This window comes from Chironomus tepperi, unplaced genomic scaffold (assembly GCF_022539635.2).
Source record: "Chironomus tepperi strain 1889 unplaced genomic scaffold, CSIRO-AGI_Ctep_v1 contig_244, whole genome shotgun sequence".
NCBI classification, from domain to species: Eukaryota; Metazoa; Arthropoda; class Insecta; order Diptera; family Chironomidae; genus Chironomus; species Chironomus tepperi.
In genome coordinates, this window is record NW_027226366.1 from 139,298 (window position 1) to 162,893 (window position 23,596).

The 23,596-nt window shown below is 31.7% G+C and overlaps 1 protein-coding gene across 4 annotated transcripts; it reads right to left on the minus strand.

Moving 5' to 3' along the window:
• Window positions 1-74: 74 nt before the first annotated feature.
• LOC139091345 (uncharacterized) lies at window positions 75-16,297 on the minus strand. Of its 4 annotated transcripts, none has more exons than XM_070641381.1 (6): window positions 15,924-16,297; window positions 9,411-9,756; window positions 4,055-4,229; window positions 1,593-3,890; window positions 983-1,529; window positions 75-691 (listed from the first exon to the last, which is right to left on the minus strand). In XM_070641381.1, exons 2-6 carry the CDS (start codon window positions 9,432-9,434, stop codon window positions 382-384), a joined length of 3,354 nt encoding a protein of 1,117 aa, XP_070497482.1. In that variant the 5' UTR covers window positions 9,435-9,756; window positions 15,924-16,297; the 3' UTR covers window positions 75-381. The 4 variants fall into 4 exon arrangements, with proteins under 4 accessions (XP_070497482.1, XP_070497484.1, XP_070497485.1 ...); XM_070641383.1 differs by lacking the exon at window positions 15,924-16,297 and adding an exon at window positions 9,865-9,938; XM_070641384.1 differs by lacking the exon at window positions 9,411-9,756.
• Window positions 16,298-23,596: the final 7,299 nt, after the last annotated feature.

The window sequence follows — 23,596 nt, forward strand, 5'->3', positions numbered from 1 at the left end:
CTTTATTCAACAGTGTTGAACTTGCATTTATAATTAATTTAAAATTATAAGAAGGTAAAAAAGAAATATGGGTAAGTAAGATTAACACAACAGCAACATGAAATCTGACACTAGTAAGCACACTTCGTCTTTACAAAAAAATGATGTCAAAATGAAGCAAGTGATAACAATTGAAAATTTATTAATTTAAATTTCATATAAATAATTTTGTGTCAAAACGGATTTACATCACAATATCAATGTAGGTACCGTTTATAATTCATTAACTAAATAATTATAAGAACATTCATTTCATTAACGAAATTGAAATGCAGCAATTGAGAAAAATTATTTACAAAGGTCTGTCGATTTGATTCCTAAACACATTATGTCCATTATGACTCACTCATTCTTAATCACGCTATATCCGGAACTTATGAGAACTTTATTTTCTTCTTCTTCTTCTACTGGCGACTCATCGTCATAATTAACTACTGATTCTACAATATCTGATGACTCTGGTTCAGAATCCTCAATATCTTCATCGATTCTATCAATTTGTTCAGTTATTAGTGTACCATGTTCATCCTCTGCATTTGCATTGTCTTCGGCAACATCAACGAATTTCGATGAAAGCTCACCACTTAATCGATTCACAGACTTTGTTGGTATATCATACATAAAGATTTGCTGCTCGTTTGTTGTGCTATCTCTGTAAGAAAATTAAACGAATTATTGTATTAAATATCTCCGAAAAATCTCTCATTTTGCTGCTACATAAGATTAGCAAGTCATTAACGTAAGTGAAAATTTTTCAGGGTCGATAATTTGTTAAACTAATTTAGATTCACGAAAAACTCATTTAAAGAAAGTTAAACGATTATTGGAAAATTTTACGAGACTTGAATTCATGCAGGCAGTTAAGCAATTAAATGCCCCTGACCAATTGAATATGAAAAAGCGCAGTTATTGCACACTTTTGTTGAATTAAGACGTGACTTACTTTGTAACTAGCAAAACGACACTTTGTGAATCCGGATTGGACTTTTGTTCCTTCTCAAGCCATTTCTTGAAATTCTCTGTCGATGGCTTCTTAATGACATTTTTAAAGATATCTCCACTTAGAAACTTTATATGCTTATTTTCTAAAACATCACGTTCAAATCGAATATCTTCATTGTCTTGTGAAACGGGCGCTAAGACAACAACACTAGAGATTTTCTTTCCGCGCAATTCCTCAACATCGGGTACTGGGAAATGAGCTCCATTAATTTTGATTGGCAAGTAACGGCTGAAATTTTGTTTTATGTTCATCGTTGGAAGAATCATTGCGTCTTTTTGTATATATTTCTCGACATTTGACTGTGCATCATATGTTACTACTTTCAAATTAACATCTTCTTTCTTTGATGGAAGTTTGCCTGCATTACTTAATAATTTTGCTACATCCTTATTACCTTGTAATGCCTCAATTTTATCATCAACACTTTCACCGTTAGGCTTTAACACTGAAATGACTTTATTTGAAGCTCCGATTTGTGCGCCACCTCCTATTGAGACATAATCATTGTTAATTATCAAATTAAGTTTACACTGACATTTGCTTTACTTACCGGCACTGAAGAAATTAGCCAAGTGCTCTGGTGGTAAATCTTGTAATGGTGTTTCGCCAATTTTGTCATAATCTAAAATTGAAATTTGTGCATTTTCAAGTACACCGGATTCTTCAAGTTGCTTTCTCAAATCATCTGGAATTTCATCAGGTAAATCAAAGTATGCTGGTGGCTTTTTAGTTGTTGCTGGTCGTGCAGTCGTTGTTTGTACAGTTGTTGTTGTTCGTCTTGTAGTTGTTTGAACAGTCGTTGTTGGTTGTGTACGAATGACTGGCTGAGCACGATGTTCTGGTGAAAAATTATTTCTTGGATCTAGATTGACATAATTTACTGATTGATATTGTTGCTGGCTGTTGTCTGGTTGTGAAAAGACTTGTGAAAACTGATTTGACACACTGCCCTGTGAATTTACTGCAAATCTGTGATGTTGTTGTTGCTCTTTTTTAGGCTGTTGCGTGACTTGTAAATGTCCAATGTTTCCGGCTAGGGGTCCAATATTTTTCTCACTATTTAGTTGTTCCATGTCTACAGCTTTCGAGTGAAAGAAAACTGGTGGATTGACGGTTTCTGTTATGTGATGCTCATATTTCGGCACTGATGATGAAACTTGAACATCTGTGGCCCCGAATGCTGATTGAATAAACTTATTTTGTTGCTGTTGGAATTGCACATCTTCCTGTGTCTGGAATTGTGGTTGATTGAAATGTGGACGTGATTGAGATAAGTTTGGTGCTTGTTGTTCCACTAAACCACCTTGGAAGACATTTGGATTATGTGATTGTTGCTGTTGATGGATGTTATGTTGTACAGCGGCATTTTGTTGAGCTGCAAATTGATTGTGTTGATGTAATGGCTGGGAATGATGAACTTGTGGACGAGTTGGCTCTGGTTTGAAGTTCTGTGGTGGTTGATGTAAAGGCAATTGCTGTTGTGGGAATGGTGGGGCATTAAATTGAACTGGTGGACGATTGAATGGCAATAATTGTTGAGATGGATTATGGATATTAGATTGAGGTGGAGGTGGTGGAATTCCATTTGGTCTTGGTCCTAAATGTTGTGGTGGTCTTTGTGGTGGTCCTTGATGATGTTGAATATTTGGATTTTGTTGGAACTGTGGTTGATTTTGTTGGAATTGTGGTTGATTTTGTTGGAATTGTGGCTGATTTTGTTGGAATTGTGGTTGGTTATGATTTTGTTGATTTGGAGGGAAACGAGTTTGTTGAGGCTGGGTAGGGAATGCATGATAATTGAATGGTTTTTGATTCTGATTGAAGTTGCCAGGAACTGCTGGTCTTTGTGGAGGCTTCAAGATTGTTTGATGCTGTGTATTTTGTGCACCAATTGGACCTGGTTGAGGAATTCTTTGTGGTGGCTGACTGAATTGCTGATGTCCCAATTGTTGAGGATTAAACTGTTGTTGATGATTTATTGGAATTGATGGAGGTCCTTGTGGACGGAGTTGTTGTTGTTGATGATGATTTGGAGGTCCTTGATGGAATTGTGGATGGAATGGCTTAGATGGCTCTTGACTAGGAAGTGTTAATTGATTAGTTAAAACTCCATGTTGTTGATGTGATACAAAATTATTTTGTGGATTGAATTCAGCTGCTGGTCTCTGATGAGGGAGAGGCTGTACTAATTGTGGCTGTTGTTGATGATGGAAATGTCCATTTGAATGAGAAGGAGGTGAATTTACAACACGTCCCTGATTAGCAATTGATGGAAAGACATGCTGTGGTGGTCTCTCTAATGGAGCTACTTGTAATGATCCAATTCGATTTTGAGGTAATTGGACTACTGGCTGTATGGCACTTTCGAGTTTATCTTCATCATGAGCAATATTATTATCCGACTTGCTGTGATGATTATGTGGATGATTGAATGTTACATGAACTCCACTATTGCTCTCGTACTGTTCACTTTCTGGTCTTATAATCGTACGTAACGTTGTTGTTTTTCTTGGAATATTTGGAAGTGGCGTAACTATAATCGGCTCATCATGTACATCGTCATCATGCTCATTTTGTTCATGACCAATTGGCGAGAGTGCAGCTACAGGATCATGAATAACTAATCCATTCTTCTCATCTTTATGATATTTGACATAAAACACTTGCACTTGTTCCTTCTTCTTCTTTCCATTGGTTTGAATCAATGGTTCAGGTTCAGGCAATGTATCATTACTATCTTGAATAATAATTTCGATAATAGGCTCTGGTGGTTCTGGATATTGATGATGGTGAAGATTATGATGGTCTGGTGCCGATCCTCCTCCAATAAAATTGTTGGTTTCATAATCTATCGTGAAAATAAAATGATATGTTTATAAAGCAAATAATAGAAGACGAAATGACTGGATATGCTGTGTATAAACACACATTATACTTGTAATAATAAGTTTCCGTACAGTCAAGCTAATAGGCGTATTAAACTAACAACAATAGTCATAATCATATACTTACTATATCCATTCGGTTGATAATTATAGTTTCGTCTGTTGTTGTTGTTATCAAAATTTCCAAATAAATTTAAATTCCTCTTTCCACGTGCGTCTTTTGTCTTTATTGTGTCAGTCTTCGTTGCATTCTTCGACACTTTTTCGTCAGCATTGACGATTATTATAAATGCAATTGCAGTCTGTGAATGGGAAATAAGAATGCATAAATAAAAATTACATGCTTTAAAAATCACGCCTTAAAATCGCGTGCAATACAACTTGTTTGATGTAGTCATCAAGTGATGTTTATTTGTTTTAAAGAAAAGGAACAAGAAGAGGTAGTCAAGAAGTAGATAGATAGACACAGAGAATGAAAATTATGTAGTACTAAGCATTAGACAAGCTAAACTGAGTCAATGAACATTAAATTGCTACTGTGCAAATAAAGCATTTTAAAGTACATGATGTACATTAGTAAAGACAAATAAATGACAAATTGTTTTTTTATTGAGGAAACAAAAGGCACAAGTAAGAAAGTCAATAGACATAAACAGGTGATTTATTTTACACGCAGCAGATCATAAAATATTTACACAGTCTTTATGTGTACGATATGGGAATTTTTTGATGATAAGTTGTGAGTCGTTTTCTCAGCACGTATAGCTGTTGACGCTAAGAGAGAAGTGAGAGTTCAAAAAGAGAGATTTTCTGCAATTTGGATTGGCTAATGTGAAATATGATCAATGATGTTTATAAGGTGAAATGACAAGTGGAATTTGGAGAGTTTTGTCACTAATGTCGTGAGAAAAGTCATAAATTCCTGTGCTGGATGTGTGAAAAAAGATGCCAGACTCCTTATTATCTTCAATCCTGAGTTGCTAAGAAGTAAATCATGCCAAATCCGTTTCTTCTGGGAATCAAATCGTCTTCAAATGAGAGAGTCTAATCACTACAGATACATTAGCTTGTCTAGCCTACATTCCAGCCTTTATGTCAAATTCCACTATGCTATTACAACGAAGTAAGCATTTTAATCAACTAAATTCCAGACAGAGCAATTGTCCATCAATGAGAAGAGCTCCATTTATGTGAAAAAATGCTCTAAACATCAAAACAAACTTGACGAGACAAGAAGGCTGTGGGGTTATCAAGAGCACACAACTTAATCATTAGCAGATGTCAAAACATTTGGTTAGTGGACTGAATACTTAAAGAGAAAGAGAAAGAGATTGACAAAAGAAGAGAAAATAACGGAACCAATTACTGAGTTTTTATTCATCTTGATGACTTTTAATGCTAATTTGTACACTAAGTGGGTGTACGTATGTCTATCTATTTCTGTCCATTCAGACACTTCATTCAATTACCAGTAATGTGAGTAAGAAATGGAAAGTTATTAACACAACATTTCTCGATCATTTTTCAACTTCTTTTGATGAGTAATTTAACTTATAAATTAATTTTTTTATTTTTTATTGTGAGTCGATAATTTATGTTTATTGTTACACCTGTATTCATTCATTTTATGATTTCAAACTGTTTAATGTGCACGGTAATTGACAAAATTTGTTGTCAAGTCACATGCATGGTTAAATGAAACATGCCAAATTGACATTCAGGCTATTAACTGCTTCGTTATGGAAATTAAATGGTTTTTAAATTTTAACACACAAAGTTTGGATGCTTTAATGGATATTGCAAATTAATTAAATTGTTTAAGATTCATGACGGATGTTATTGAGTATTGGAAGTTGAATCCTCAATTCAGAGTAAGGACGTGACCTTTAAAAGAATATTGTATCCCTGCTGGATACAAGTGAAAATGCATTTTAATAAATCTTTTTCGAAAGTGATCAAAGTGACCTTTGCATTTGAATTTTTTTAAATGCCATCGTCATTAATTTGACTGGCAATTAAGTTTTAATTAGTAAAAAGTGAAGTGATCTTTTCAAAAATCAAGTCCATCAAATTGCCGCACAGCACTTGAAGCCATAAAGACTTAAAAAATGCAGAAAACCACAAGAAATCGGAAGAAATTGAATTAAATTTTCCAGTCATTACTTTCAACATCAAAAATTTCCAACAAAACAACAAGTAAGTCATTTGATGTAACAAAGATAAAGATCACTGAAGAATTGATTGAAAAAAATCGACGCCTATTTTGTCCCGGATGAAGTTTCCATTGTTTTCATTTATTGTACATAAAAACTAAATTCCATGAAAAACAAAAATTCTCAAGTAAAAATTATACAGTACATTAATTGCATTCAGCATAAGGCAGACAAGTAGGAAGTCAATCATCGTTGATGATTGTCGTTAAACTTTGGTTTAGTTTTATTAATTTTGACACAAATGAAAGTAAAAGTAATGCATACTGTCAGTAGCAATTAATTTAAGTACCAATTAATTATGTTTAGTCATTAATCATTTGCATGCTATTAATAGTTATGCACTGGGAAATTGAAACTATGACAGAAATTCAATCAGTTATTTTCTCACCATTAATGCCTGTACATTACTGGATCTTTTACTGGATCTTGGTTATTCAATAGAAACAATTAACTTGGATGAAGGGAAATGAATCTTCACAAAAGGTTTACTAAATATCATTGATTTAAATTAATTAAAGCCAATTATTAAGTTCACAAAACATATAATCATGATTATCTTCAATCTTTTTCTAACTAAGCGAGAAAAGCTTCCGACATGTTGAAGATTGAGCACATAAAAACGTAAATTTTTGATTAATTAGTTTTCATTACTCAGACACCAAGCGAAAAAGAGTATCCGTGATGCTTTCATATGATATCTAATAATAATTTAATGCGATAGTGAAACAATCGCTGAGCCTAAAAAATTGTTTATCGTTCATCATCATACATATGTAATGCGCCACGCCACAACAAGTATTCATCATAACGCTTCATAATTTCATTCGTGCTTATTGAAATATAATTGTGTTTTCCTTAATGTTTTATTAAATTTATCCAAAAGTTTTCGGTGAATTTTCTCACAAGTGACATGTGGTCATCCATCTTGGATTCTGCATATAATAAATGAATGATCTGTCGACTCAATCCATTCACTTACTAAATTTGCTTAGCTTGACGCAATGTATTTGACCGGCGTGAACCTTATATGAAAATGTGCTACTGTGAATTTGACTTTTGATGGGAATTTTATGTTTATTGGAAAGTACGAAGGTGTTTTTTTGGGGAGTGGATATGATTTGCATGTAAGATTAATCGACTTTCCCGGTTTGTTGTGAGATTTGAGACTGAGAAGTTAGGAACGGAACAGGAAATTTTCAGTGCCTTTGTAATATCCGGGAAACCTAGTATGCATATCAGATGACTCAAATGTAGCTTGACTCAAGAGCTCATTCCGCTGTAGTCATCCTGTTTGTTTAGCAATTCTTTTGAGGATTAGTTCCATAGTTTCTATAGTAATTGATCCTATGCTTTAATATGATCCCTCATTCATAAGTCTCATGCTTTTACTAATATTCATTACTATATGCAACATCTAAAAGATGATCATTGATTCCTGTAAACAACAAGCAAGAGAAATTGCGCATTCCACACCAAAATACTTCCAACAATTTTAACACTCACTTCTCAAATTTCGCACATGTCTCACTGTCAAATTTTTGAATTGTATTACTTGGTATTACTTTACAGTGGCTATTATGAGATGATTGAATTATCTTTACTTAAGAATCTTAATCCGATTTACCGTTGTGCAGTACATAAAAACACAGAAAATATTTTAAATTTTCAACATATGATCTCATAAGAGGTGTAATTACATCACATCAGACAGAAAGTTCCTTCAACTGAATTTCACTTTCATGACCTCTCAAAAGTAACTGACGGACGAGATAAAATTTCGATGCATTTTTTTACATAAACTCGTTTCGTATTGGGATTTCCAAAATGTGCTACATCATAATTTATATTTCTTATTTTTTGCAAAGAAACCTTTTCTTGTGCCTCGAATAATTTATGATAGGATAGACAGCGTTTCGAATATTAAAAAGAGATGCTGTTTCGCAAGTACAATCTACGTTCATCTCATAATAGTCCGGTAAAGTTAGTTACTTAGTCAGTCAGTAGTTCAGTCATTATGTCTCAATAATGAGATGCACAGATTAACAATTAGCTAGACAGGCAATAATTTCTATTTAAAAAAAAATTCATAACGCAACATGCATCAATTTGCCTACGTCTTGCTAATAAATCTCACGTCATTATAATGGGGTGCTCTATTGAGACAATATTACGTTAATAAGCAACGCGAATGGATTGTCGAGCAAGAAACAAGAGATGAAAAAAAAAGAAAAAGGCACCGAACAGAAACTTGAAGAAAAAAAAAGAAGAAGCTATACATAGCATGAAAGACGAAAGATTACTTTCACTTGCAGCCGCACCGCACCGATGAGATAAATTTTGCTTGAAAGAAGAAGAAAGAAACTCGGTGAGATACAGAGAAGAAATACTTGCAATGCAGAAAATCTCGTCATTTGCCAATAAGTCCATGTACATTGATTATTCTGGTACATTACATCGATGACTTTTAATATTTTTTTTGTGCGGATTGTTCAATGATTTATGAAGCCGGAACAATTTGTTGGGTGGGACACACACTGTTGCTGTTTATTTTACGACATGCATCCTTAATGGATCTTAAAGGTCATCTTTTTGTGAAGATTTCAATATGACAACAATTTGAGGTTAAGATCTTACAAGGAAGCAGTTTATAGAGATAGCATAGGATTTGATATTGAGAATTGACAAGCGGAAGCTACCGATAGGGCCATGGATGTCAGACGGTATCTGAGCAATGCCCTGGATCACAATTGATCTGTTCGTCAATCAAAGTAACCTGCAACTTTTGTATTGATTATGATTTCTCACAACAGAGATCGAAAGCAGAACTAGATAAACTTAACTCTCAAGTCAACCCACTTCCTAAAATCTCTATTTTTGGCAAGGAATTCAGTACACTGAATTTTTATAGCCGTCGACATAAAAAAAATCATTAAAAATGCTAAAACTTGAGATTTGAATTTCATTTTCATTTTTGGCATGCAGCGTCCCACAAAATGTATTCTAAAATTTCTTTATTCACATGATGACTACCATCGCTGTTTCCATAAAGTAGGTCAATTATTACTCGTTTCATCTTTTGTGCATTGATAAATTGTGCATACATTGCAATATTTTACCATCTGAATAATGTGAATGGCAATGCATTGAATTGTATGACACCATTTACCAATCAGCGCAATAGTCATCCATTCAATTCGAATTAGATGCATGGCTATAGGCATAACAGCAATGATCACTAAGCTTATGATATGCACATATTCAAATGCTTACCGTAACAAGAAGTAAAATCCTCATTTTTGTATTTATATATATGAAACTTTCTTCCTTCTTTTACTTCCAACTGCAAATACTGATTGCAATCAGTTTAATTACAAGCAACTTTTTTGTGTAGTGCTTTCTTTCCTATGCAGTAATGTCACTAAATTTTAATTGAATTTTCTCAAGCTAATAATTTTCCCATCGCATAAGTTCCTCACATACACACTGAGGTGTCGTTTATATCATTATACACTGTTCACAGCAAGTAATCCATATAATTTTATTGCACAATGTTGTTAAGTACACAAATCAAGTCCACAAAAAAATGTATTCAATTATCCACATGTAAATCCAGTTGCTGTTAAGACAATAAAACAATGATCATTTAAGATAATTAAAGTACATGTGATTATTAGCCGATCAATTGTATGTGAATAAAATTCACATTAAACTTAATTAAATTCACCCGAAAAAAAGAAGTGAAAGTCATAAGATGCTGCTGACAAACACACTAAACTGACCGAGACAACTCTTAGATCGTTTTAAATATTCAAAAAACTAAAAGCGAGATTGTCTTAATTATATATATTTACACTTCGTTCAAACTGTCTTCACACGATATGGTTTTAAATAACCAAAAAAATATATTAAAGCTCTCGCGGAACCGTTACGATGCGTTTAAAGCATTCGAAATTCAATCTCCAACTGAAGTCCATCTCAAGAAAATATAAAAGACTTCTTCCAAAAGTCGTGTGTGAGAGTCTTTTTTTATGTTTTTATTACTTTTCATTCGCCTGTTTTCATTGAGAAAGTCACTAAGGTAGTGCTTTTTTTTTGCCTTTCTAACGTAATTTGCTCGTTATTAAAGAAGTCCACGGCTGTAAAAAAAATATGAAACAAGAAGAAAAATTCCCCACCGCATTTAGTGAATCTCAATATTTTTTTTGTGATCTTTTTTTTCTCTGCTTGCTGCTTTGGTACAAAATTGCAGAGAAAGGTATTGGAGATGTTGGAGAAAAAATTGAGCATTGCAATGCACGAGAAGAATTTGCTTAGGAAAAAATGACATTTAATTTTTTTATTGCTCTCTCATTCGATTTCCATTTGAGTTTTTGATAAGTTCACGAATTCATTTTCGATTTTATTTGCAATTGATGAATGAAAAAGCAATTACTAGATTGATGATTAAGCCTTTTGTTGAAGTCTATTATTTGGGAGTTTTTATAGAGAAGTAAAATTATCTTCACATCCCCTCGATTTATTGAAGGCCATTTATAGTTCCGCGAAATTGGATATTGGGATGGATTTATACTAGATCGCGGTATGACTCAAAAGGGGTTATTAGATAGTTTGATGGGGCTTATGTAAGTAATATGAGGAAGGCCATGGATTACAATTGATTTGTACGAATAGGAAGTAGGTTAGGAATATCGTAATATTCGCCGAATTCATGTCACATAGACATGGTTGACATTATTCAAATGAAGATTGCAAGATCTTTAATTTGTGAATTTGAACCCACACAACCTCTTGAAAGAGAAAATCATAAATTTAGGGCTTATTTGCTGAGATATAGTCTTATGTATATAGAATATATTGGCAGATTCACGTACATATTAGAGCTTCGCGAAGTCTAGTCTTTGACGAATTTTCAAGACCGAGACTATAAAGAAATTCTTCGAAGTTTAGATCCCGAGATTTGTCGATTTGTTTGAATCAATCAAACAAAAACCTGGCCACTCGTGTTGGCTACCAAACTTATCTGACTTTACAGTCGAAACAAAAAAACACTCCATTAATTCCTCAGGATAAAAGATCGTTATTTCAATTTCATTTCCGTAAGCAGAATTTAATGATACGATGCAATCCCTCATGACTATTCAATTGTAAGAGAATAAAACCTCAATATAATCCAATAACCAAATGAAGAATTTAATGACTGTTTAATATCATTAAAACCACACTTAACTATAAAAAATAATAATTTTCATTTATTATGCAAGACAGAAAACAGTATAAATGATAATTAAAGTAGTAATTTGTGGTTCATCCACAGCAACTTTGATATATTATGTTTACATGTCATTTGGTAGATCTCACGTCTCAAACATTTCATCTCTTTTATTTCTTTCTATTTTGTTGCCTTTAAATTTTGATTTATTATTAAACAACAGATGAATGTTGTATTATTAAATAAATGAATATGAGGACAGAGGTCCACATAAATGCATAATTTTCTCAGGAATTAGTCTCATGCAGCAAATACTTTTGTTTATGAGAAATCACTTTATCTTGAAGCTATCAGAGTGTATTGTTCGTTTATCATTGCATGAAGATATTTGAATAGAAAATGAGAAAAAATGAAGATGCAGGCACGTGAGTTATAGAGAATAATAGTGATAAATTGCTTATATTTTAAAATTCAATAGTTTTTGTTGAAGATATCAAGTTAGTGAGGCTATATTGATTGATATTTTAAGGGTAATTACAACGTTCATTTGAGATTTGAATAATATTGAACTTAGTTGAAAACCCCTTTTCATATAAAATATTCAGTCTATTTTCGAACTTCAAAGAATAAACAATATTGTGAATAAATAAAACCCGTAAGGAATTCTTAATTACATTCACATCCTACTAAAATACAAAAGCAATCTTTAAATTGAAATTTCCTAGCATAACTCCGTTGATAAATTAAGTTCAAGACCTTGAGATTGTAAATTGCAAATATTTACCAGCAAATTTCATTTCACAATAATATCCAGCATCACCCATAGTGTACAATTAAGCAAAAATGCTTTTCTTTTTACAAATTGCGCCAATCGATCTTTAAATTGCTGTCTTTAAAGCGGTTTGCAAAAAAAAAAGTTTATTGATATGAAGAAAACTTGAGACTCACAATGTGTTTCAAAAAAAAAAGCCAATAATCATCGTCAGAGCAGTCGAAAAAAAATTTGAAGAGATCTTTGACAGTTTAATAATAAATGTTTCTTGTCAGTAGCTGATTAACGAGCGAATGAATAGATTGTGATTATGAAAATTAGGTTTTATAGCATTTGTATGTAAATAGTCACTTTACAATCACACAATAGCACTGCAATTGTAATAGATTACATCACATCATCGATCAGAAGACAAACTAGTCCAATGAAGAGGAAGTACGATGAGTGAAAGAATGGAAAGAAAAAAAAATTCACATTGTACAATTTTTGACACTCAAAAATATACTTATAAAGTTTATATAGCCATTGTCGTTATTACGTTCCACTATTGTACTTGAACGAAATTTTAATATTCCATCACTAGCTTGCTATAATTTGTCATTAAATCATTACAAAATGGCTATATAAAAAACGTGTTTCCTGCATGAACAAAATTCAATAATTATTCTAAGAATTTGAAAGAAATTCAATCTTATTTTTGGGCATCATTGCATAACTTCATTCCAACTCTATTCATAATAATTGTTGCTGTTATGAGAGTATAGAAAAATCGTCACCGTAAGCGGATCATTATAGATTTATACAGTTATTAAGTGTTGCATAGAAAATTATTGTGGGAAATTCATTAAAGGCACAGTCACTTTTTAAATGTGCTGCTTTTAAATATTCGCGAATTACGGAGTTGTGGAGGAATTGCTTGGGTTTTGGGGTGCAGCAAGGGTTTCTTATGAAATTTTGAATTGCATGCGTAATTCTCTCTGTATTGCTAATCGTAAGGACTACAGATGTCTCGACATTGACTTTGAAGATTGAGACAATTCCGGGATATCTCGAGAACTCATAGTAATGAGACACAAAGGTTGCCTACCACAGTCCTACTCTACCAGAGTGCCTACTCTAGTGAATTATAACTTTTTGAATGACAATAAGCATGAAGTGATATGGGAATTTTGTGTATAAAATTGAAAAGTTCAAAAACTCCACTAATTCACTTTCAATTGATGCCTATCAAATAAACAAAGGCAGTTGCTTCTTTCGCATTTGAACATTATTTTTTAGAGTTCTCTAAGATTGCGTGAATGTTGATGACGATTTAAGCCGTAAACAATATAAAATCTTATACAACCTGAGACTTATAACACATTACTACATGAAATCTCATGATATTATAAAAATAAATCCTCAATTCATCAGGCAAAGTGCCCAAGAGCATTGAAATTAAGTGACAGAGAAAAGTAATTTCATGTCATGCATTGAGTGCGTCACGAGAAATCATAAGCTTATTCATAATAATGAGGTTGAACTGGCACCTTGTTCAATTCACTATCAATTAAGATGCTTACTTAAAATGGATAAGTAGTAACTTGGTGGTGAAGATTGAGATTGAAAGTGTGATGACTGAGAAAATTTTGCAGCCATCAACTGTGCATATAAAATAGACTTTTCGTGACCGCTCTGATTGAATATCAAAAAATATATTCATTTTGATAGTGGGAATGTGTCGGTTGAGCTTCTGCCAAACGACTTTAGATATTTTTTTATTTCACTTAAAATAAAACGTTTACTTTCGAAATTATTCAAATGTTCGTGAAACGGATTCACTTTTTTTTTTATTTATTTTCATTCAACGATAAACGAAAATTATTTCTGGTCATGTCCCATAAGACATCATCATCAATATTTTTCAACAACTTGTGTAACATAATAACACTTTTTTCTCATTTCTCCAGACTTAACTGAAGTAAAAACTTAATAAACTAAATGCACTGCAGCGGTGCACAGAGAGTAGGAAGACGAAGAAATGAATAAAAATTTAATTGTAAAGGTCAACATTAATTATGCATTACTGTGTGAAATCACCAAACGCCTCACTACAATCCGCTAATTTTCTTCTTTCTCTTCATTTATTTATTTATATGAAACGGTTAATAGTCATGGACATTGAGCAACATTATTTATATGTATGAACATTAAACATATCCCCGAAAATGAAAAAAAAAAAATCACTTTTGTTTTCGATTTCCGGTAAAAACAATTTGTGGACTTTTAAACAAGAAATTAGCTAACGTAATCTTCTTCATCTGCTGAGTGCGAAGCATGGATGGGCTGGCTATATCGGATTTGTCTTGACTTTGTGACTTTCGATTGCGTAGGCCTTGACTGTTGGATTAGAAATTCTTCAAATTGGTCTAAGTCAGTTCCAAAACCATGATCGAGCATGAAACTACAATGAAATTCTCCTGGATCTCGAGAATTCGTAAATAATACTTGAAATATCCTATTAGTGTCCAGAAATGAGACATCCGTTGATGACTTACATCAATTTCTTTAATATCTCAATCAGTCCCGCCAGTCAACCCACATATGGACACATATAGATACCCTAGACATATCCACATATCTATGAGAAAAGTGAATGGCAGTTTTTAATTGATAGCCATAAAGAAGAAGAAGACAAGAGAAGAGGTAGACATGGAGATGAAATAATCTTTTCAATTATTCATGTTGACGGTTGATTTAATAGCACAAAGTCTTATTAGATTGTAAATAACCAATTACCCTTCGACAGTTTCATGTCAAGTCTTATTATCGTATCTCTGCATTGTGTGTTCATTATTACTTTGTATGCTCACAATATTATACCTCAAGTGGATTTTCACAGACTCTCCTTAATCCAAAATTGTAAATGCTCACTAATTTTTGCGATAGAGGTGCCAATTAGTCAGGGAAAATGAAGATATAAACACATTTATTATCAGTTCTGTTAATTTGCTTGTTAAGTTGACAATATCATCATTTCACTACCGTGATTTGAATATTTTTGATGAAGTAAGCAAACTCTTACTTTTTCATACGAAATCTATGTGCAGGAATGTCAAGAAATCGCCGATAAAATTGCATAATATTCAGCTCATCGGTCGTTTAAAGATGAAAGTTTTTCGACTTTTAAGAAACCCAAGTTGACTTTTTATCTGTTGATTATTACACTTAATAAATTATTATGTATTAAAGTGGATCTTGTCCAAACGAGAAGTGACTTTTCTTGCAAAAAAGTAGTTTCATTAATGGAGTTGAAAAAAGTCAAAAGTGCTCTTTAAAGTCATTGAAATGTTGCGATGTTCATGCTGCAGTCAAATATCACTTGATTGTTTATTTAATATATTTTTCAATAGAAATTTGATTTTTTTTTTTTAAATTGCCGTTAAAAATTATTTCAAATCTCATTTGCATCTCAAAATCTCGCATCTCTCAATAATTCAAACATTAAAAAACCGTTAGAAGTTAAAATGTAAAAATTATTCTAAAACTGTCTATGATCGCGTCCAATTTGAATATTTTTTGAGCACACAGATGTCAATAATATTCATTTATAAAAATATTCGTGTCAACAAAATAACTGGTATAATGAAAATAACTTAGCATACATGAGAAGAATTTTTATGTTCGGACAAAATGATGACATACATTTAACTTTCTGGATAATAAAAATATATATCCATAAGCTCAATTGAATAACGATTGTATGGATCAATCGCTATATTGGAGTACTGAATATCAATTAATCAAAGTGGATGGTACTTACAAAAAATAGCAGCTTCGTTAACATTTTTATTATTATTTTTATATATCTTGAAATCCAAAACTGTTGTTATCCTTTTATGGATGAACAGATATCAATCTGCACACAATATATTGTTCCTCTTTTTATTTATTTTGCAACATCAAATATTTTCTCACAGTAAACTTTGATTTTTTTTTCTATTTATTTTCACGATGCTTGACTTGATTCCTTATGGAATTTCATATAAGTTTCAACTTGCCATATATGCAATTGCTTGTTGGATAATGAAAAAAGCACGTCCTAATAACTCGCGATTTGGTAAGCAACTAAAAGTCCATCTTTATCTCAAGAAGTAGCTCAACATTACAGTGCGAGAGACATGCTCATGAGAAAGTTTTAAGTTTTTTTATTTCTCTTCAATGTTTATTGACGTTAAAGTCGTTCGAACGCAACTCCCCACCGTCCTTTATAAACACACGACTCAAAAATTTCTTCTTCTTTCGTCTCAAAATAATAATAATCATATCGGTCGGTACGAAGAGAAAGGTAAGCAAAATAGACGCAGCTGAGAGATACTAGCTGACTTAAAAATAATGCAGAATTTGCTGTGGCAAGAAGAAGAATACACAAAATATAGTGACACATGATTTATTTGATATAAACACAAGTGACAGTGGATTATCTACAAAGAAATTAAGTATAATAAACATAATCATACATTAGCGTACGGAATCAATTTGGATACGGAGGTTTTTTTTTTGAATTTGAATTGAAAGAAATGAAAGGAAATGAAAAATATTAAATTGATTATTAGAGACGCATGTCAATAATTTGGTGCGATGTCGTGCTGTTTAAAGTCGATTTATGCATTTCATCACATACGTAGTCATAGTGCACATTCCATTACGCCCAAATTACTATTTTTATGTATTTTATATCATTTTAATATCAATCGACACAGCATGAATGAATGAAAGTATGGAAATAATCGATTTTTAACATATTTAATCTCATGAACAAATGCCAAATTCAGTCCCACGATTGATCATGCTGAATAACAAACTAAACGGTACATCATCAAATTTTAAAACAAATGAGTTACCGATTAATGACTGAGCGTTGAAAAAGATGTAAATTTTTATCTTCTAGAAAACACTTTTAAGTGTGTGGCACACAAAAACCCCTAAAAATATTTCTTGACAGAGAAATTTTGTAGAGTAAATAAAAAACTCTGCGATTTCTTTTAGCTAGTCTCAGAATCAAGGTTATCATATGTGGACTGAGTCAAATATGTGATAATGTTGCATACAATGTTAAGCGACATCGAATGAGATGTTTATCGAAATTTCACTAAAACGCTTAAAGAAAGCTTAAGATTGAGGAACTCTGTGAAGAGTTGTGGGTTTGAGTAACAAACTTGATGTCAAGTTGATGCAGACATTCAGATAGCAGTCGAGAATCATCAACTAAAAATTGAATTGTTAAAAAATGTATCAACAGTCGTTTGATATTTAAATTGTATTTTCAATAGCAATTAGTGGCATCCCCTTTTAAAGTTGCATCTCCTTTCATAGTTGCAAACCCTTGCTTCAAAATAATAAGTTTGTTTCCAATCTTCAAACAATAAACATCTTTAGCATTGTTAAGTTACTTATTTTTAATTCGATTCTATTCTTAACAACCTCTCCAGACTCCATGTTTTTAACGTTATGTAACATCCATTTAGAATTGTTAGAAAATGCTGGATCCAGAAACATTTTAAAATAATTCTCAAAACTTGTTTAAATTGAAGGAACTTTTAAAGATTAATCCATTAAAAAATCATTATATTCACAAAGTCATTGATCTCCAATTCAGGCCACTGATCTCATTTTGTCGATTACTCATAGATCATACTTCAAAATTTGTTTAACAATGGCATTGACGTCATATCGGTAATTTTTTTTCGCAAACTCATTAATTTTACGATTATTTTTTGCGGGGAATTTATACATGCACTGAGATCGAACAAATTATTTCTGATCAAAAAAATTGATTCTAAATTATAGCTATAAATAATTTGAAGATTAAAATTGCCTTGTTAAAGCTATAATAAATTATTTCTTCACACAAGACTTAAATTATGCTTGATAACAAGACTGAATTCAGAATGAAAAACATAAGTGATGAAAGATTTAATCTTGATCGAGCATCAATTACATAATTTCCATCAAAACAACATAAAGGCGTTCATCATTTTAACGCACATAATCTTCTCAAATCCCAAACCATTAATTTTCGTGTTAAGTGATACAACACTTGCCAATTTATGAGATGCAAATAGATAAAAGTATTGAGATAAGGTCAGTGTTAAAGTGTCGATTATTCAAAATTTGCTGATGTGAATAGTCTTTATGGCAATAATTGACAGATACAGTCTATAGACCAGATTCAAATCTAGGTTGGCCTATTGTTACATAGTCTATGGATACAAGATCATGTCTAAATGTCGATAAATCTTTTTCTATTGAGTAGTGTATTAACATTTATGAAAGATCTGAAATAGACATCAGATTTTCTCATGGACGGAAAAATAAGAAATAAATATTAACAAATAAATCTACTGAACATGTCATAATCATTGCCTTCGTTCATCATTATGATTACTTACTTGTCGACAGCTGTTAATTTGACTTGACTAAGAATGTGTTTTGTAGGCAGTGAATTAAAAAAGGTGTTTTAGTCCCTAATTGTTTTGGGTCCAAACAAATAAGACCCGTGCGTTCGCCAATTTATCCAATTAAAGTAAATTCGCTCACGGCAAAAAGCCTTCGCTTGAGGTGTGGACATTCCTTTTCACTGATGATTTCAAAGAAATTTTAAATTTCTCACACAATGAAATTGTAGAGGCTTAGTAGTCGGTAGCTGCTAGAGGCGCATATTGTACGTAGCATAATATAATCTTTTCGGTATAAATTAACGGCTAAAAGCTATTTGAAAAGTATTAGTTAAATTTGCTGTTATGTAAAATTACGTTGCGTAGAACTTTACGTAGCCCACTTCGAAAAGTTTTTTTGTCATTTCTAATAGAATAAGCAACTAATTGGAATTATTTATTCACATTCAGTTCTACTGTGTAGCACACACGTTTTAACACTAAATATGCTAACAATATGCTTAGTTTTAAAGAGAATTTAGGCTGTAAACAAACGGACAGTCAGACAAAGTACGAACGATCGCAAGTTCATTTCTTTGGGAAAAATACACTTAAAATGATAATTTACGCATTAATTTTCTCCAACATTCTGAAACTTATTATTTTGACCAATTTTGACTTGTGTTTTGATTGAAAGATATTTCATTTTAAGGAATAAAAAGAAAGAAATTACAATGAAATAACGATATTACGTGCAAAATGTCGAGCGATCTATACCAGAGGCGTTTTTCCGTTTTCATTATGTCTTTTTCCATACTGTTAAATCACGCTTTCTTGCTTTGATGTTATGCCTAGCTAAAAATTTCTGACAATCCATCTCAAAAAAAAAGCACGAAACAAAATCATTTTTATAATGTCTCAATTGTCCATTAAATATAGACCTCTCATCTGTATTAAGTAACATCACTAATATCTCATCAATTTTCTTGCCCTGCTATTCTTAAAATGTATCAATGAATTTACTGTGCTGTACGTGCACTAGTATGTTTCACATAAATCAGCTCACGATGTGTCAACAAACAATAAAAGCCGACAATCAAACAATTGCATACAATAAGATCTATTTTCTTTTACTGATCTTTTTGGGTCAGCAACTGATGAATTTATCAATTTGTGGTTGTGATCTAGCATGCGACTAGACACAAACAAAAACCGCAATAGACAAAGTAAAGAAAAGAAGTTTATTAAATGTATGTAAATTAAGTAATTACGAAATGATCATACCTACTGTCTATGTGTACTGTGCATAGCTCATTAAAATTGCGCAATCAATGTAATCGACATCAACTATAAAAGTAGATGAATGCAGATGACAGACATTAGCAAAAAAGCAATTGATTAAAATGCGGCTTCTCATCGGCAAAAAAAGAGCTTCAAATGCTTGAAATATGAAATGGTATATCCATAATCATGGTGATTGCTGAATCAGTCACTTGCTTGCTTTTTCACTTTTACTTTTATTCCATAAATCTGATCATCTAATGTATTTAAATCTCTTTTTCTTGTTGCTTATGCTTATGCCAAATTTATTTACTTCGCATCAACAGCGATGCTACAAGAAGAAGGAAGTGTGGAATTTTTGTTATGATTTTTTTAATGCATTTTTTATGCAAGATTTTTATGGATATGATATTTTTTTGGTGATTGTTAGAAAGGCTTTAAGATTGGTGTCATGTAATCTTTGGGTTTTGAACTTTAACAGCCATTTTGGATGAGTTTTGGTTGGAAATTTGGAAAATTTCGATTAGTATTGATTGACAACAAGTGTCCGAGCAGAGTCGAATCTCAGATATTGAGCCGTATTTATATGTGTTGCCTAGTAGTTAGGCAATAGACTGGAAATCTATATCATTCAGTTGAGAGTATGTGGGTTCGATTCCTTCCAGAGACCGGATCTCTCAATCATTATCATAAATGCGTACAATACTCAAGACATTGACAGATGTAATTAATTGGGATAGCAGCTCTACTGCTGGAATGATCAACCAGGAATCAACTTAAGAACCCCAGAATATGTAGCTTCAAAAGAGAATTAGAACAAGAATTCTTAAAGCAAATTGCCTTACATAACACCTCAAAAATCATCAAAATTATCCACAGCATGACTTGTTGAGCAAAAAGGAATCCGACCATGGTGAATAAAATTGCCTTAATTGCCAACCAAAATTGCTCATCTACTCAGGACTTGTCTAAACTCTTTCACCTGACTAATGACGCCAATTATTATTATGAAACATAAATTCGCTCAAACAGGCTTCTATCCCAATTTATATTAACATCATAATTGCACGTTTTAGCAAGAAGATGGCAAGCAATCGACTGCCTACCTCTTTTGAAATCGCATATATAAATATATGTCAGACAGCTCACGTGCTCACTGTTTCTTTTCTTGTAAAATTAATTAAGTTAATTTAATTTTTCTTTATGTAACTTTTTACATACATCCAGTCATGATATAAATAACCTCTTAATTAATTAAAACGTCTTCATGCGTCGTGAAGTTCAAAATGCTAAGCTTACCAACTTACCAATGATCAATAAATAACAACGGATCTGACTTTCTTTAATTTTTTTTTTTGTTTCTTTTCTTCTCATTCAAGTCGCTCTTTAGACTCAAACAGGCACTAATGAAAATATTTTTTGATTTTAAAAAATGCACGCAAATTTTTTTTATTTATCTTAAAATCTTTTTTTGTGAAAAAATATTGAATTAATAACTTTTTTTTTGTATCAATATCCATTTCCGAGCAACAAAAAAAGCCTTTTCAATATATTGACATGCAAAGCTATTATTTAACCAAATTTCATTATATACTTTGTATTAATTGCTATAACATTAATATCCGGATAAATTAATTATAAAGACTTACATTTCGTAATAGGTTTTGTCAGAATTAAAAGTGCTTTAACATAATTGAAATGTCAAAAAATTAATAAACACTGAGGGAGGCTTTTGTTGTGGACGTGAGGAGCTTTATACATGTTGGTGATTCTCTTTTAGGCTGTAAATTGAAGTACTTTGTCATGATTTTCTGAGAACTGTGTGGGTACATTTGTAAGGTCTTTAATTAAGTGATTAATTCTTGGTAGGCCTTTTTGTCGAGACTTGAAATATCGAGGTGATTTTGGATATTGGCTTACTTACTGTGAACATAAAATATTGTGATATTTATTTTAGTTGTCTTGAAGATATTTCTGGATCTTTTGATAATTTATGTGACCTGATTTCAAGTTCTTCGAACCAATTTGTAAACTTTATTGAACTCAATTGTAATTTAAATTAATAGGATATTCACCAAAGGTTATCTCCGATGTTGTCAACATTTATCATTTATTTATTTTTAAATTTTTAATATTTTATTGCAATTTACACATGTTTGTCGAACATTTACAATCAATAATCGGTAATTGAGTTCAATTTAAAGTTTGATAGTAATACATATATCTCTGCTGTTGATTAAAGTTTTTGATTTAGTAGTTCTGAGTCCATTGGTCGAATTCGACTAGAGTTCGCTAAAATTAGATTTGAATAGAATTTTTACTGCAACTACCTGTGAAGTATAATACAAAGGTTTCATACAAATTTTCAATCGATTTTAACATCCTTAAAAAAATTAACATCTAACTTATTTTAATTATTAACCAAAAAATTATTTTGGAATTTTTCACATCGAATACTAAATAAAATAAAAAAAAAAAAATTTAACAATTTTTGAACAAAAAATTGGAAGAAAAAAATCGAAACGCATTTGGCCTATTAATCAACTATATTTTAATTTGTAATTGGGATTTGAACCCACAAATTCTACATTTTTTGTTACTAATCTATATGCAATTTTAACTTATTAATAAATTTGACAATTCGTCATTTAAAGATGCACTTGATACTATTAAAACTATCAGTATTTCACTTGAAATTGACAATAAATAAGAAGTCATCATCAATAGAGACAGCATCAGGTGCCATCTGAGGTATGCCATGGATCACAATTGATTTGTAAAAATCTGTAAAATTTGAAAAATTAATGAAATTAAAAAGATTCAATTCGTAACAATTTATTCATGAAATTCCCATCATTATCATCACCAGCACACCAAATGATACAGAAAATTGTGAATAAGTAAAAGTCCAAAATAAAATAAATCAATAAAAGAAAATTTTTCGATAATTTTCCAGATCATAAGCATGTCAATTTCAATTTTATTTTCTTAATTCTTTCGATTAACGAGAGAGTGAGTGAGAGAGAGAGATAGAAACTAAAGTTTAATTATCATCTTATCTCAAATTGTATGAAAATGAATAGATATTGTTATATATTTTTTGGTATTTAACATAGTCGAAAATGAAAGTGACTCATTTGCGAATTAAATCAATTGTTGCATCACTATATCCATTGATGAGATTTTAAATCACTTTCATTTACTCATTGGTTTGTGGCTTAAGCACAAACTCTTTTAATAATCCATGTTGAAATGCTGTGCGGCACTTGATAAACTTCGGTACCCTCAAAATCTCATACAGTCAAGTATCAAACATTGAGTAGTCAAATCTAGTTTCTTCTGATGACAGTGAATGTCCGAGTGGCTCTTTATGCAACTATTTTGGTTAATGACAGCATGATACTTGTTTATGGACATTTGAAAAGGTGAAAAGTGGTCGGAAATAGTAATGAAAATTGATTTTTATAGCAATTGTGAAAGGATGGACTTGGACACTGTAATTTGATGTTGTTTTTAGTGGACCTGTCATTATTATACATTTTTTGGGAAAATTAGATTAGTACCTTATGAACAGTGTAAGATAAATGGAATTTGATGAAGCAATCTAAACAAAACATGTAATTTTATATTTTGGGATGATTATCGCTGTGCATTAATCTCTTATTAAATGTTGAAAGACAAACTTCATTAACATGTTATTTGCTGAAATTGACTAATGTTGATTTACTATATCTGATTGGATTTATTGAATCAGAGATGAAAATTTGCCTAAAGCTAC

What these genes read in the sequence shown, in the direction of transcription:
- LOC139091345 (XM_070641384.1), bottom strand. Translation starts at nt 15,947, where the DNA reads ATGTTAACGAAGCTGCTATTTTTT. An exon ending in TTATCAACCGAATGGATATA is followed by an intron (nt 3,891 to 4,054) that starts GTAAGTATATGA and finishes TTTTCACGATAG; the next exon opens with ATTATGAAACCAACAATTTT. An exon ending in GTCGTTTTGCTAGTTACAAA is followed by an intron (nt 692 to 982) that starts GTAAGTCACGTC and finishes ATTTTCTTACAG; the next exon opens with AGATAGCACAACAAACGAGC.